Here is a 16,308-nt window from a genome sequence, read left to right as displayed (position 1 = left end):
GTCCCCTGCACTGGCATGGAGATTCTCAACCACTGCGCCACCAGGGAAGCCCAACATCATTAATAATTAGGAAAATACAAATTAAAACCAATGAGAAACCACCACACACCTGTCAGAATGGCTAAAATTAAAAAGACTGACTGTTACCAAGAGTCGGCAGGGATGTGGAAGAACCAGAATGGTCATAGTTGCTGATGGGAATACAAAATGGCACAACCCACTTTGGAAAACGACTGGTACTTTCTTTAAAATTAAATGGACACCTACTATATGATCCAGACATTCTATTCCTATGCATTTACTCCAGAGAAATGAAAACATATGTTCACACAAAGACTTAGACATGAATGTTCATATTATCTTTATTTGTAACAGCTAAACACTGGCATCAATCCAAATGTCCAGCAGCAATCGACGGTATAAGCAAACTGTGGTAAATACATTTAATGGAACACGCCTTAGTAATAAGAAGGAATGAATTATTTATGAAGCAATACGGATGAATCTCAAAACATGTTGAGTGAAAGAAGCCAGACCCCTCCCACCCCCAACACACGCAGAAAAGTATCTGCTGTATGATTCCGTTTATATAAAATTCTAGAAAGTGCAAACTAATTTTGACTGAAAACACATCCACGGTTGCCTGGCAGTGGAAGGTAGAGGTCAGGGAGAAGAGGGACAAAAGGATTATAAATGAACATGAGGAAACATTGCGGGTGATGGATATGTCCATTATCTTCATTGTGATGATGGTTTTATGGGGTTTTATATATATATCAAAGCATAGCAAGCTGCAAAGTTTAAATATTTGCAGTTTAACTGTACCTTAGTTAAAGCTGTTTTTTAAAAAATTATGAGACAAATAAGCTATCTGCATAGTCTCAAAGTATCTCCCCATAAGATACTTAATGATTACAAAGGGAAAAGTAGTAACTTTATAGTCGAGAAACCTAGCAGATACTACCTTAACTAAGGGATCAATCTTAACATCACCAGAATTAAGACATCTTGACATCGTGTATCTCTCCTGATATGCTGCACTGAGAAGGTCACAGCATCACTTTTGTGGTATTCTACCAAAAATGTGTAATCCGAATTTAATCATGAGAAAAATCAGACAGAACCAAGTTGAGTGACACTCTTAAGGAAATAACGGGTCAGTACTCTTCAAAAGAATCAAGGTCATGAAAGACAGAGGCAGACTGAGGAACTGTTACAGCTCAGAGGAGACCAAATAAGGAGAAATAAAAACTAAAGGCAATGAGGGAATATGGGGTGGATGCTGTACCAGAAAAAGGTCATTAGTAGGACAACAGGAAAAATGCAAACAAGGTGTGTAGATTATTTAGTAAGACTATATCAATGTTAATTTCCCAGTTTCAGTAATTATACAAGATGTTAATATTAAGAGAAGCTAGATGAAGGGTGTATGACCTGCATATGAACAGTCATGGCAGCTTTATTTATAATAACCTCAAACTGGAAATAACCCAGTTGCCCATCCTTTGGTGAATGGATAAATAAGTTAGGGTATATTCATAATGGAACACTATTCAGCAATAAAAATACAAACTACTGACACAACAAACATGGATGAAGCTCAAAAACATAATTCTCAAAAAAAAAAAAAAGACTCAAGAGAGTACATACTGTATGATTCCATTTATATGAATTTCTTCAACAGGCAGAACCAATCTATAATGAGAATGCAGATCAGCAGTTGCCTGGGCTGGGGGTTGTGAGGCATGATGGCAAAAAGGCACAGAGGAACTTCTGGGGATGATAGCAATGCTCTTCTAACTTATCTGATTTTGAAGACACAGTCGGTATCTATCTCATTTAAACTCAGTCTTGCAGAATACTTAAATAAACAGTTGTAGAAATGGGACAGAAAGTTATTCCACGTAGCGACAGTGGTGTGAGCAAAGCCACAGAAGTGGGAGATCGAGTATAGGGACCAGCTGATTGTTTATTTTTTTTTAATTAACTGTGCACATAATTTGCATACAACAAAATGCACCCATTTCAAGTCGATAATTCGAAGAATTTTAAGAAATGTATACAGACCCACATGACTACCATTCCATAGAGAGCTTCCTTTTCAAAATTACCACTTCAAGCTGTTTTTGTTTACTGTTTGGATATGGAATGGGTCATCTGAAAATTGATTCTGGAACAAATTTAAAGCAGGACACTTAGAAGGTTTCCCCCTCAGTTTGTCAGACCTACTCAGTGGTCTTGAATGAGAGCCCAACCTCCCACATTTCACGCCACGAGATACCAGGGAGACCACACTTCTGGGATTCACCCTAACAGCCCCAGTCCGCGTGTGGACTCAACACTCTGCTCCAGGTCTGACTCCCTGGCTCTGCAGACGCCCTGACCCCATGATCTAGCTCCTGACACCATCCTCAGGCCTGTCTCCTGGTGTCAGGACCCACTTCTTCAGTTTACCTGCCTGTCATCCTACCCGTTCAACTCTGCAAGCTGCCTTGATCGCGGCAACACCTGCTGTGTCCTGTTAAGGCACCCCCTAAACCAGTCTCAGCTTCCTGGGGACCCCTTGCCCCAGCTCCCAGCACACAGGACCCAGGACCAAGTTGCAACCATCATAGAATTCAAGGGTCATGGGGACGGAGTGCCACCTACCTGAGCCACAAAGAGCTGGAACTCGTCAGGCAGAATCCACGAGCGAGGGTAGAAGTTGTACTCCTCAGGAAAGAGATTCTGCATGATTCTCACTGCTCTGCTCAGAGTAATTTTACGCACCATCTCCGTCATGCCTGGGGAGAAGAGAAGTTGTGAGGTTTTAACAACAGTGGGCCACTAGCTATAAAACAGCCATAAGTGGGGACTTTTAAAACCACCCACCCGACATATTCACCTTTTCAGACAGGATTTTAAAAAAAGGTCTGAGTGGTTCCCCACAGCAGTGATTCATGGTTTGGAAAGACCTAGCAAATTAATGAAAAACTTGAGGGAATAGATGGATATTTTTTTCTCATAAAAATGAAGCATCAGTTTAAAAGAATGAGTTTCCACCTAGTTTATTATTCCACTCTTTGTCAGCCCCTAGATAACAAATAAAGAGAAGAATTTATATCTTGCACTTGAAACTTAATATCCGCTCTAATTCTGGGCCACCACGCATACCTCTGGGATTCCTTCCATCTTATACCCTGGAGAATATTAACTAGTGGACTCTGGTTACATTATGAGAAGCTTAATTAAGTTGCTTTGTTTTAATCTTTCATGAGTATTAAAGGAATAAAACAGAAAAATACACACCTTTCAGCAGAACGTCTGTCTCCTTGAAATAAGGACACGAAGTGGAGAGGTTAGCACAGCGTAATTTATAGTTTAAGGGGAAAAAATGGAATCTGTAGGAGTTCTTCAGTTATGAGTACTGAAACTGACATTGATCATATCTCATTAATTTGCCCAGAGGGGATGGAAATGTCTCACTTATGAAACATTTTAGAAGAATGGTAGTTTTTTTCCTTGTCACATCTTTAGAAATGCTGACAAGAAAAGAAACGGAGTATATATCTTAGCAAATTTTAGGCAAATAGGTAAAAATTATTTAAAATTTTAGCATGCTTATTTCTTAAGGCAAATATCACTGCTCAAAAAAATGGAGACTAAAAATGGCCTTCACCCTGAAAGGGGCCACACAGTTCCATCAATAACTAGAAATTTGCTAGCAAAGTCATTTTTAATAGAAAGTACAAAGTTCCAAGTCAGCTTGGCAGGTCCAAATTACTGCATTGCAAATGAGCAAAGTCAGAATGCATGAGGTTTCTCTAAACTACGTTCAGGAAGCAAAGGGTGAACACTGAGAATGAAGGCTTTAATAATCTACTTCTTGCTTCCCTCAGCATATTAAAAAGAGCAATAAAAATCTAAAAGATGGCAACTTCAAGATGTCAGTGCCTAGGTTGTTAGTTCTTGTTTAGAAAGAGACAGAGAAGATTAAAAAAGAAATAAAGGAGCTTTAAAGGCACTAATAAACTGTGCTCTAACACGGCTTCTCTGATATTAGAGGAAACTCACTGAGGACACTTTTCTGAACTTCCCAAGAAATCAGTATGAGTCCAAAAATTAGAGCTATTTCCTTTTATTCCCCCATGAGATTAGAATTTTTGAGTTACAAACACTGGAGCTGAACGCAAAGTACACGAAATTCCAACTTCTTTGGAAATGTTTTAGTTGTGTTTCACATTTTAGTTATAGTATTAAACTAAAAACCTGCTTAACTGAGTGCAACACAGCACCTTACAGCAAATACGTGATGCTCCCTGGCCAAACAGTGCTGTGGTATTGTCCGAGCTTTAATGGCCATGTGACAGGAGAAGGTTTGCTTTCAGGAATCCCTCGGCGGGTCAGAAGGACTCACATAACACACACAGGAGTGCTGTGAGTACAGGAGCGTGGTTCGAATGCTCCAGAGAAGCTTTGTGAAAACCAAGGTCCAGCAGATGGAGTAAGTATTCATTTTAAATCTGCAGTGGCTCCTTTTGTCATGCGGCTCACCAGCCCCCATGCCGGCTAACAGATCTGTTTCTGAGTTTACATCTGCGTCTGTCTCCAGACAGTTCTCTACAAAACCCAGCCAACTTAAGAAGCATCCCTTCAAGCCACTGGCTACCTTTCCCACAGGCTGTAGACGGCTCACCCCGAACCCTGCCTCAATGCCTGTCTCTGGAAGGCAGCAGTGTCAACCTCCCTCAATCCACTTTTACTGACGCCTTTGTTCCTCCGCCATCTTTAAGCTGCAGGGGAAGCATCTCTGAGCCCTCACGAGCCCCCATGTGGTGGCTGCAAGCATCCCTGCCTCTGGCAGGGGCTCAGAGGGAGATGTGCGCTCTGTCATCTCTCAGTTAAGATGCGGACAAGAGCAGCTGCTCCAGGGCATATGCTTCCAGAGTAAATCTGTAAAGAGGGAGGTCACTGTCAGGCCATGCTGGCTCCACACTCTGTCTACCTTCTCCAAGCAGCTGCAGCACGTGACCCCTCCCTGCGACCCCTGCCCGAGGCTCTGGGACCCATTCTGACCTGAGGCAGAAGCTCTAGGTCCAACCATTAGCTCCCCTTTGGGGAGCTTGGACCCTTTCTTTGTAGTCCAGTTAGATAAGGAGGATTTTAATTACTTCTCTGAGGCTCTGTTGCCTGTCCCCAAAGTTTGGTCACCGGTCCTTAGCTCCTGGTGCCTGAGTGGCTGCCTCAGCGACGCCTTTGCCCTGCAGTCTCCGATGTTCCTCCTCTGTTCCCCCTAAGCCTCCCCTGCAAGGGCTGGAGTCCTCGTGTGACTTGAGCCCACTGGCTGGGCTCCTGCTATACTAACAGGTTCTTTTGAGGCTGACTGTCTACCTGCACTTCTCAAGAAGGTCTGTTCCTAGATGTCCCTATTGTGGCCGTTCCCCTGTCGGTTGGGGAAAGCCCCTAACTCAGGCTGCAGCTTCTCACCCAAGAGCTTGCCTCCTGCCACTGCTTCTGGGCCTGGGTTCTTCTGTCTGCCTCGCTGGAGTCCCAGGGCCTCGGGTGGTCTCGGCCCATTGGTGTTACACAGGAGTCTGATCTCAGGCTTGCCCACACAGGCCTACTTAGCCCAATTTAAGACAAAACAAAACAAATCAAACACACAATCTGAGCTATGTTGGGAGTGCTATTCAACCCAAGTATCATTTATAACAATAATTCTTGGCAAAAACACATTAAAACCACCAAACAACAAGCAAACATTGATACTTTCAGATCCTGGATACTGCAGTGGCCTCTTAGCTGTTTCCTCTCTCAGCCTTTCCACCCCAAACCCCCGACCTGCACCCCTGCCTCCAATGCATTCCCTCTGGCAGAGCTTTCCAAACTGCAGGCTGGGCCACGTCACTCTCTAGCTTAGAAATTTCTCAGTGGCTCCCGGTGAAGTTTGGGCCCTGCCTTTCACCTCTCCACCGCCCTATCAAACTTGACCCTTTCTAACTAGCATGGGCCACGTGCCCTTTGCTGAACGAGCAACGTGCAAAGCTTTCCATGCCTTTGCACCCCATCTGCTCCCTTGATTTGCAAAGGGGACAGGCCCATCCATCCCTGGAGGCTCAGTTCACATTCAATCCTCTTTTCCAGGATCTCTTGCCCTGCCTGCCCCCCCAAGCAAATCTGGGTTAGGTCACGTGCCCTTGTTCCACATTCGCACAGCATCCCTCTGGCATGGTGCTTATTTTGTATTTGCCTTCTCTCTTTACGTGCTTTTCTCCTTGTTTTTGTATCCCTAGCCCAGACCAGTGCTTGGCAGATGGCTGTCCCCAGAGATCCCTCGCTGGAGCCCTCTCCTCCTCTGACAAAGTCCCCTCCTCAGGGTGGGCTCTCAGGCACCACCCGCCACGTGGTGCCATACATCTCAGGCCCGGAAACTCAGCAAAAAAAACTGTTGCTTGCGAAGCTGAGAATTGATGGTTCTAGGCTTTCTTAAGGCAAAGACATATCTAAATCAGATTATTTTTAGTGAAAGTCTTAATTCATCAGTTAAGATATAATAACATATCTTGAAGGAAATTGCCCATAGAAAAGTGGCTAAAATCTAACGTGCTGACACGAACAAAATAAATTACTTCCATATGCGTATCCAAAAGTTTTCAGTTTATTCAGCATGTGAAGTGTTTATCCTTGCCTGGCACGTCCACTAGAACTTGCTCTAAGTAATACACAGTGCATACAAAATGCATCTTCAGAATAATGGGATATATCACAGACAGCACATAAGCGTGGACACCAACGGGAGCCAAAGGACAGACCATTCTGGAATCACCCCATCACTAAGGATTGGTGTCTTTCACAGGGCAGAGTGTGGCGGCCCTGGCCCACTGCCTACAGGCCTGCTTTGTCATTGGAGCTAACTAATTGCTGTTAGTAAAGTGGAAAATTGTACGTACCTGTCACTGGCACATGGAACGTGAGATGGGGCAAATGTGCTTCTTTAGAATGAATATTCTTATATCACCTTTAACGAAACTAGCCCTTTGAGTGTATTTTATTCTGTATTTCTATTTGCGTCCCAAATGTAGAGCTATAGCGACTCCTTCCTTCCTACTCTCGGCCACCAGATGAGGCGTGAGCAAATAGGGAACATGTCAGTGAAGCCTCATTTGATAATTCATGTCTTGGGAACTCTGTCCATATTCAAAGAGTTGTTCTCTTCCAAATTATGTTCTCCCAATATCCCAATAAGTTCTTTTAGTGGCATCAAAAGTCATCTTTTATGAGCAGCAAGACAGAGAAAATAATAGCTATCCCATTAAACTGTGCAAGGACCCTGGCTGCAAGAGTCCTCCTGACAAAACACTTTCTCCTCTAAGAACCAATCTGACCTTGGGTTAATTTTCTAGCTCTGTTCCCCAGGAAACCAATAAAGGGAGAAAGTTAGCTGTGTGACTAGACAACAAAGCATATGGTTAAAATGATCCCTTATTGTCATCTTGCATAAATTCCTGGTAGAGAGCCACAGCTCCGGGCTTTCCTGAGTGCAGTGAATCTTGTAACGGAGCATGACCCTGGTGGGGACCCTGGAAGCTGTGCTGTGGAGGAGCTATGTGAGCTATTGGCTCCTACAGGGTTTCTAAGTCAAGGGAGACCCACATCCACCGATGTGGATCTTGTCTCTTTGCACCTGAGCTTTCACTTACGGAGCCAAAGACTAGCTCTGGAACCCTTGCCATGACGCCACTGAGAAGAAACGTCTGACGCTGACTGACTGGCAAGCTGTGTTTCCTGTCCTGTATCCTTGTAAGTAAAGCTGAGCCAGGTGGCCCGTGGTGGTCTGTTTGCTTAGTTGAAAAACCCGCGAGTGGACATGGCATAACTTGCCCATGTATAACGTATGGCTATTGGGTTTTGTGAGAGGTATTTTCTTAAAGACGTGGCATGGAATTCCAAAAAAAAAGAATAAGTTGATCCTCCTCTTAAAAATAAGCATAAATGAAACAACTAGAGAAAAGAACTACACTCTGGCTGCAACTACGTAAACATACATAAACATGGGTAAGGTTTGGGAGAAATTCTAGAAATATTCACCTTGTGGTTTTGTTCAATGAGGATGGGATTCATGGTGGTGTGCTTTTTAAAAATGATATATTATTGTATCCTATATGGTTTGTGCCCGTTATGTTAAAACTTCTGAAAATAAGTGGGACCCCTTTGGCTGGGATCATACCCAGATGAACCAAATGTCCCCTTCTCCCTACACATGCCCACTTAACTTAACCAGCCTCTTCACTTAGCCATTCAAAATAATGAATATAATCATGGCAGAAGAGGGCGGTAGAGATTAATAGTAAAACGGAAAGGTATACGATAGGGCGGAGGCTGGGAGTGGCGTGAAGGGGCATCTCGGAGTGTTGGCTGTGACACCTGTGTGGCACCGAGCCCCCCTTGCAGTCTCACTAGACAATAGTCTCACTAGACGATGCCTTCAGGTTAAAGGCAGAGGCTGTCCGCAGCTCCTGTTCCCAGTGTGGAGACTGGTGTATTTCGATTTTAAAATGGTACCTGCAAATACGATACTTAAAGAAAATGGAAGCTGCGAACCCCATTTCTGTGATACTGTCCCAGAATTTTAGTACTTCTGTTTTCCGTCTCCTGCATATTAAATAGAAATTGAAATGGTCTATTTTATTTTATTTATTTGTTTGTTTGTTTATTATTTTAGTGCAACATGCAGCTTTTATTAATGTTAGACTAACTCTGTAGGGGAAACGGTTCATTTTATTGCTTTAGGGTCCTGCTTTCTCCTTTCCCTCCAATGGGCATAAAACTAGGGCTGCCTCCAATTCGCCATCAGTAGGTGAGACAGCAGTTACGGAGGGCCTCGGTGTGCCTGGAAGGACTGCAGGAGCCGTGGGAACATCCAGAAGTGTAGGAGGCGCGGCCCCTCCCAGGACCTCACGGTCTACCTGGGCAAGCCACACACGTAGACGTATTCAGAGTCCACGTTCACTGAGTCATTGAAATGTTCCAGAAACTATGGTGAGTGCAAATGGACTATTTTTTTTTTTTTTTTTTTTTTTTGCCTTTTGAGAATATAGTCCCCTCATGACGCTCCCATATTATATCTGAAATCCAAAAGGTGAAAGTCATGTTCTTCCGCCGGTGGAATTAGACCGGAAGAGCCTGTCTTTTTACGTTTTGGAACCTCCAGTCTTAAAACCCTTGGTGAGTTAAGTCCTGATCACCTTGCCTCCCAAGGTCACGGCACTGAGGCAGCGTGTAGGCAGCCATTCCCAATTAAGAGCCCTCCAGTTTGATGTCTAAACACTGTTATGTTTTTGTCGAAGAGCGTACCCTGAGGCTCAGCCCTGGAAACGTTTTTAAATGTCAACAATAACAGTGGATACCTGGAAACTTGTTCACTAGACCGGAGAATATGTCACTGTCGTGAAATGAAACTCCATGCCAGTAGATGTCACAAGGCAAGCGTCGGCCAAATGGGAACTAGAAGAAAGAGGGGAAATGTGATGAATGACGGGAACAAGAAGCGCAGCTCTGGCACCGAGGGTCTCTTCTGTACAAACTCCCAGCGGCCTGGCACACATCACATGATTTAATGCTCATAATAAGCATGTGAAGTTGCTGACCTTCTTTCCCGTGTTGCAAGGGAAGAAACAGATTAAGACAGGCTAAGTAACTGTCTCAGGGTCACAACCACTGAGAGGCAGAGTTCTGATTCTGCGTGGCGGGCACTGTACTAGTGACCTTACAGGCACCCTTTTGTTAGAATCCTCATAACCATCCTAGAAAGCATGATGCCCACTTCACTGATGAGAAAACTGGGGCTGAGAGGGGTAATGTAACATGCCCAAGGCTGCACAGAGCTGGAAATGGGAAAAGTCAGGAACTGAATGCAGGGCTGAATTCCAAACCATACTTCTCTTTATCTGAAGACCACAACATTCAAACCAGTCCCCCCAGAACGAGCTTTCACAATCTCTTTCTATCTCTTTCTCTCTCTTCCTCTGTCTCTTACACACACACACACACACACACACACACAGTCCACAAGGGCAGGATATATTCCCCAGTGCCTAAAATGGTTCCTGGCATTCAACAAAGACTTTTTGAATGAATGAATGAACAAACCAGGAATGGTCCTTTGACTCACGATGAGATAACCAGGTTCTCTCTTCCAGGAATATGGAAATCAGAGATGCCCGGCAGCCTCTGCTGGCCCTTGCACTGGAAGTGATCAAAAGCCAGAGCCCGGCAGCTGTGCTTGGCCGTGTGCACAGCCTGACAGAGAAGCAAAGGCAGCCAGTCTGCTGAGAGAGGAGAAAGGAGCAGGTGCAGAGAGAAAGGCAGAGATGAGGCCATGTGGCCCTGGCAACACAGACTGAGTGGTCTCAGTTCCCAGGGCTTCTAGGTCCTCGGCCCAGACCCTTCTGAGCCCGGCTGTCCCTTCTGTCCTTGGATCCTGTAAGGCAGCCTCATACCCATAGAATGCATCTCCTTTGCACAAACTATAGGGTTTCAATTACTTGCAACCAGAAAATCCCTCGCTGAGACCAAAGGGCCTGCTCTTTCTACTACATCTTGCTGCCTCTCCACAAGTTCTGCACTTACACAATGTATTTTTAAAATGCGTAACTCAGATGACCCCCCTTAAGGGAAAAGAGTGAGGACACGTTTTTTCATGTTTAGAACCTGCTTGTTAAAAGTCCAAATGAAGAGAAATGTCAACACATTAAACAAAATCATCCAATTTTCCCGTCCTAAGACTAGAGTTAATCAGAATTTTTATCTGCTCCAAGTTGAGAGGGCTAAGTTCCAGTGAGAGAACACAGCATTACCAATGAAATGGTGGTGACTCAATGCTTTCCAACGATTCCAAATTAAAATGAAGGCAAACAGACTCAAGGCCTTTAAATCATTCACATTATCTCAAAACTGTGCCAAAGTGAGACATATAGTACACACTCTATTAGCATTAACAACTTCCATCTATTAAGTGCTAATATAGAGGAGGGAAAAATAACTTAACCAGGGAGGTTCCTCTAAAAAGCAGACTATCCAAGCAAAGTTTACTAAGATCCAAGTGGCTTTGCTGCCCACACTGCAGGAGCAACACGTGCTCCATGTCAGTGGATTACTGAGGACTCCTTATCACCCTTATGATCTCCTTTCAGTTCTTGGCACTTTAATGATTCCTAAAGCAACCTTTCATTCAGAGCCCTTAGCTCATTCAGTTTTGAGAAACTATCTTTTTCTAAGTCAATTTATTCGGTAATTTCTTTGTGCCAGGCACTGTGCTAGGTACCGAGAACACAGAGAAACACAATTTTAAGTAGGTCCCAGGACTTCATAATCCCACGTCTTTTTAAGATCTTTTTAAAAACTGCTTAAACAGCTAACATCATGCTCAATGGTGAAAAACTGAAAGCTTTTCCTCTAATATCAGGAATGAGACAGGGCTACTCACTTTTGCCACTTCTGTGCAACACAGTATTGGAAGTTCTAGCCAGAGCCATAGGCAAGAAAAAGAAGTAAGAAGCATCCAAATTGGAAAGGAGGAAGTAAAATTATGTTTGCAGATGACATGATCTTATATGTAGAAAATCCTAAAGATCACACACACACACACACACACACACACACACACACACAACCACACAAACTGTTAGAAATAATAAATGAATTCAGCAAAATTGCTGGATACAAAATCAATACAAAAAAATCAGTTATTTTTCTATATATTGACCATGAACAGTCCAAAAAGGAAATTAAGAAAACAATTCAATTTACAATAGCATCAAAAAGAATAAAATACTTAGGAATTAACCAAGGAGGCAAAGACCTGTATACTGAAAATTACAAAATGATGCCGAAAGAAATGAAAGACACACATAAATGGAAAGATATCTCATGTTCAAGGATTGGATTTCCTATTATTAAGATGTCAACACTACTCAAAGTGATATATAGAGTCAACGCAATCCCTACCAAAATTCCAGTGACCATTTTTTTTTTTCTTGCAGAAATAGAAAAATCCATCCTAAAATTCATATGGAATATCAAGGGATCCCAAATAGCCAAAACAATCTTGGAAATGTCACACTTCCTGATGCCAAAACGTATAACAAAGCTACAGTAATCAAAACAGTGCATAAGATAACAATGAGATACCACTACACACCTTAGAATGGCCAAAATCCAAAACACTAACAACACCAAGCACTGAAGAGGATGTGGAGCAACAGGAACTCTTCGTCCGTTGCCGGTGGGATGCAAAATGGTGCAGCGACTTTGGAAGACAGTTTGGCGGTTTCTTACAAAACTAAACATACTCTTACCATATGATCCAGCAATTGTGCTCCTTGGCATTTACTCAAATTAGTTAAAAACGTATGTCCACAAAAAATCCTCCACGCAAATGTTTATAGCAGCTTTATCCATAACTGCCAAGACTTGGAGGCAACCAAGATGTCCTTCAGTAAGTGAATGAATAAATAAACTGTGGAACAGCCAGACAATGCAATTTTATTCAGCACTAAAAAGAAATGATCAAGCCACGAAAAGACGTGGAGAAATCTTAAATGCGTATTATTAAGTGAAAGAAGCCCATCTGAAAAGGCTACATACTGTATGATCCCAATTATATGACATTCTGGAAAAGGCAAAACTACAGAGACAGTACAAGGATCAGTGGTTGCCAGGGGTTAGGAGAGAGGGAGGAATAAATAGGTAAAGCACAGGTGATTTTTAGGGGAGTGAAACTACTCTACGTGATACCATAATGGTGAATACATGTCATTATACATTTGTCTAAACCCATAGAATGTACACCACCAAAAGTGAACACTAATGAACTACGAACTTTGGGTGATAAGAATCTGCAATGTAGGTTCATTGATTTTAACAAATGTACCATTTTAGTGTACTGTTTTTTTGATAGTGCATATGTGAGGGTAGTGATTATAAAGGAAAAACATCTCTGTTCCTTCTGCTCTATTTTGCTGTGAACTTAAAGCATCTCTAAATCATCTCTAAATCAAAAATGATAAAAATAACTTTTAAAAAACAGTATGGTACTGACGTAAAGACAGACATATAGACCAATGGAATAAGATAGAGAACCCAGAAATAAACTCTCACATATATGGTCAAATGATTTTTCAACAAGGATAACAAGACTATTCAATGGGGGAAAGACAATCTTTTCAACAATTGGTGTTGGGAAAGTTGGACATCCACATACAAAAAATTGAAGTTGGACCCTTACCTTACACCATATACAAAAATTAACTCAAAGTGGGTCAAAGACCTAATCATAAAAGCTAAAACTATGAAACCCTTAGAAGAAAATATAGGGGATAATTTTCATGACATTGGACTTGGCAATGATTTCTTGGATATGACAACAAAAGCACAGACAACAAAAGAAAAAAATAAATAAATTGAACTTCATCAGAATTAAAATTTTTGCATCAAAGGACACTGTCAACAGAATAAAAAGGCAACCCATGGAATGGGAGAAAACATTTGAAAATCATAAATCTGATAAGGGATTAATATTCTGAATATATTTTAAAAACTACAACTAAACAAAAACAACCCAGTTAAAAAATGGGCAAAAGGGGCTTCCCTGGTGGCGCAGTGGTTGAGAGTCTGCCTGCCGATGCAGGGGACACGGGTTCGCGCCCCGGTCCAGGAGGATCCCACGTGCCACGGAGCGGCTGGGCCCGTGAGCCATGGCCGCTGAGCCTGCACGTCCGGAGCCTGTGCTCCGCAACGGGAGAGGCCACAGCAGTGAGAGGCCCGCGTACCACAAAAAAAAAAATGGGCAAAGGACTTAAATAGACATTTCTGCAAAGAAGATATACAGATGGCTAATAACCACATGAAAAGATGCTCAACATCACTAATTATTAGGAAAATGCAAATCAAAACCACTTCACACCCATTAGGAAGACTATTATAAAAATAATAATAAAAAGGAAATAACAAGTGCTGATGAGGATGTAGAGAAATTGGAACCCTTGCGCATTGGTAATGTTAAAAACCACTGCGGAAAACAAAAATTATCACATGATCCAGCGATTCCTCTTCTGGGAATATACCCCAAAGAACTGAAAGCAGGGATTCAAACAGATGTTGGTACACAAATGTCCACGGCAGCATTGTTCACAACAGCCAAAAAGTAGAAACAGCCCAAGCGTCCACTGATTATCCATCAATAGGTAAAGAAAACGTGGAGTATACACACACTGTACTATCACTCAGCCTTAAGAAGGAATGAAGTTTTAACACCCGCTACAACATAGATGAACCCTGAAGACATTATGCTAAGTCAAGTAAGCCAAACACAAAAGGACAAATGTTGTATGATTCCATTTCTGTGAGGTAACTGGAGTAGTCAAATTCACAAAGACAAAGTAGAATGGTGGTTTCCAGCGGCTGCGGGGAGGGAAGATGGGGAGTTATCGTTTAACGTGTACAGGGTTTCAGTTTGAGAAGATGAAAATGTTCTGGAGATGGATGGTGGTGACGGTTGCACAGCAACGTGTATTTAACGCCACTGAACTGTACACTTAAAGACGGTTAAGATGGTGAATTTTATGTTATGTATATTTTACAGTAAAACAACAGCGACGACAAAACTCTCTGCTTACACCCCGCCCCCTAGGCTAAGGGGCCACTCACGGCTCTATTCTGAGCTCTCTGGAGCCTGGAATGCTGCGTGGATTTTCACAGGGCAATTGAAAATTGACAAGTGCTTCTAAGATTCCCCAGTCCCCATTTTTCTCAAGTTCACCACCATCCTCCCAGTTACCTGGGTTCTAAGTCTTGGAATCATCTTTCCTTTTCTCTTCTTCAAACCCTTTTGGGAAAAGCACTGGATTTGGGGTCAGAAGACCTGAGAGTTCTAGACTTGTCTCTGTTCACTTACTATCTATGAGAGCTTAAGTAACCAGGACCTCTGTGTCCTTGGTACACTGAGATGAGGAAACCACCGGGTAGTGACAGGGACCAAACAAGATAATGGAAATGAAAGTGCTTTGTATGCGCCACAGAACAATACAAATCTGAGTTCAACATTAAGTGTGAGGAACCTACTTAATGGCACAGTGTGTCTCAGGTGCCAAAGACACATGGGAACACGTCTGTCTTCATGGAGCGCACAGTCCATGGGCAGAAAGGGTTGAGTCCAAGTCACACCAGTGTACCACTACAAAGCCCGGTGAGGGCTGTGAGATGAGGCCCAGAGAGCAGGGAGAGCCCAGGGGACCGAGCACATCGGGGAAGTCAGAGAAGGGCCCCCTGAGTCAGGAGACCACGTGTCCACCAGCCCCGGGCAGCTCCAGCCGATGCCTGTTGTGCCGGTGTCAACATTAATAGCGCCTCTTTTCACTTTCAAATGTATCCCAGTTCGGGCAACAAATTAAATGGTCACTTCATTCCTGGGAAGGGGCTATTAGAGCCGAGGTTGGAAGGAAGATCAGGTACAGGGTGAGGAGGAAGAGTGTTCCAGGCAGAGAGAACAAGCATGTGAAAGCCCAGACACAGGACTTAGCGGGGCCCACTGGAAACCCTGCAGGAAGGTCAAGGCGGCTGGAACACAGCAGATGAGAGGAAAGGAGTGTGGGACGGGGCTGAAGACTGAGGCAGAGGCCGCCCACGCGGGCCTGTACCCCAGTGCCCCGTGGAACAGTAGGTCAGTCCTGGGGGAAGAGGATGACTGGCTGGGCAGACTGAGTAAGAGGGACCAGAGAGAGAGTGCAAGCACGAGCCCTAACAGGCAAGGGGAACAGTGTGAATGTGGCTGTGAGGTCAAGCAAGATGGGAACTTAGACGTGATGACATGGAGAGCTTCGGAGCCACTGCAGTCCTCAGTGATCACCTTGCTGATCCCTTCAGCACGTCGTACCATGCTTATAATTTGCCTGCACTGTTAAGTATTTCATGTGTAGCGCTTATGTCCCTCATAACACTACAAATTTCCAGGACCACAACAACTGGACATACTGTCTCAGGTCCCCAGTGATGTCTAACCAGGCATCCAGTGGGCTGTAGGCCCAAGGAAAATGAGAAGCATAATCCTGAGAACCCTTCTGATGCCCTCTTCCTCCCCAGTATCCCACTGGTCAGCAAGTCCTCTGGTTTATCTCCTCATTTATTTTCAAGTTTCCTCTCCTTCCTTAATCTCCAGTGCCTTAATTCGGGGCCTCCCTTCTCACTGGGATGAGGATCACACCAGCCTCCTGCTCAACCCTCCCCCTCCCCGCACCCGCAAATTCTCCCCTTCCTGTCTACTCAACACCCAGA

General features: G+C 43.5%; 1 protein-coding gene across 1 annotated transcript in view; it reads right to left on the bottom strand.

The window, feature by feature from the left end:
* Positions 1-16,308, bottom strand: part of TTLL11 (tubulin tyrosine ligase like 11) — a 247,184-nt gene that overhangs the window by 187,297 nt on the left and 43,579 nt on the right. Inside the window, exons 2-3 of the mRNA XM_082656120.1 lie at positions 9,387-9,483; positions 2,650-2,783 (exon numbers count right to left, since the gene is read on the bottom strand). Of these exons, the coding sequence (XP_082512246.1) occupies positions 2,650-2,783; positions 9,387-9,483 (231 nt within the window). The remainder of the gene's footprint in view (positions 1-2,649; positions 2,784-9,386; positions 9,484-16,308) is intronic.

Source organism: Grampus griseus, assembly GCF_964374135.1.
Source record: "Grampus griseus genome assembly, chromosome: 6".
Taxonomy (NCBI): Eukaryota; Metazoa; Chordata; class Mammalia; order Artiodactyla; family Delphinidae; genus Grampus; species Grampus griseus.
The sequence above is the reverse complement of the archived record's forward strand: the minus strand, read 5'-3'. Positions and strand labels throughout refer to the sequence as shown.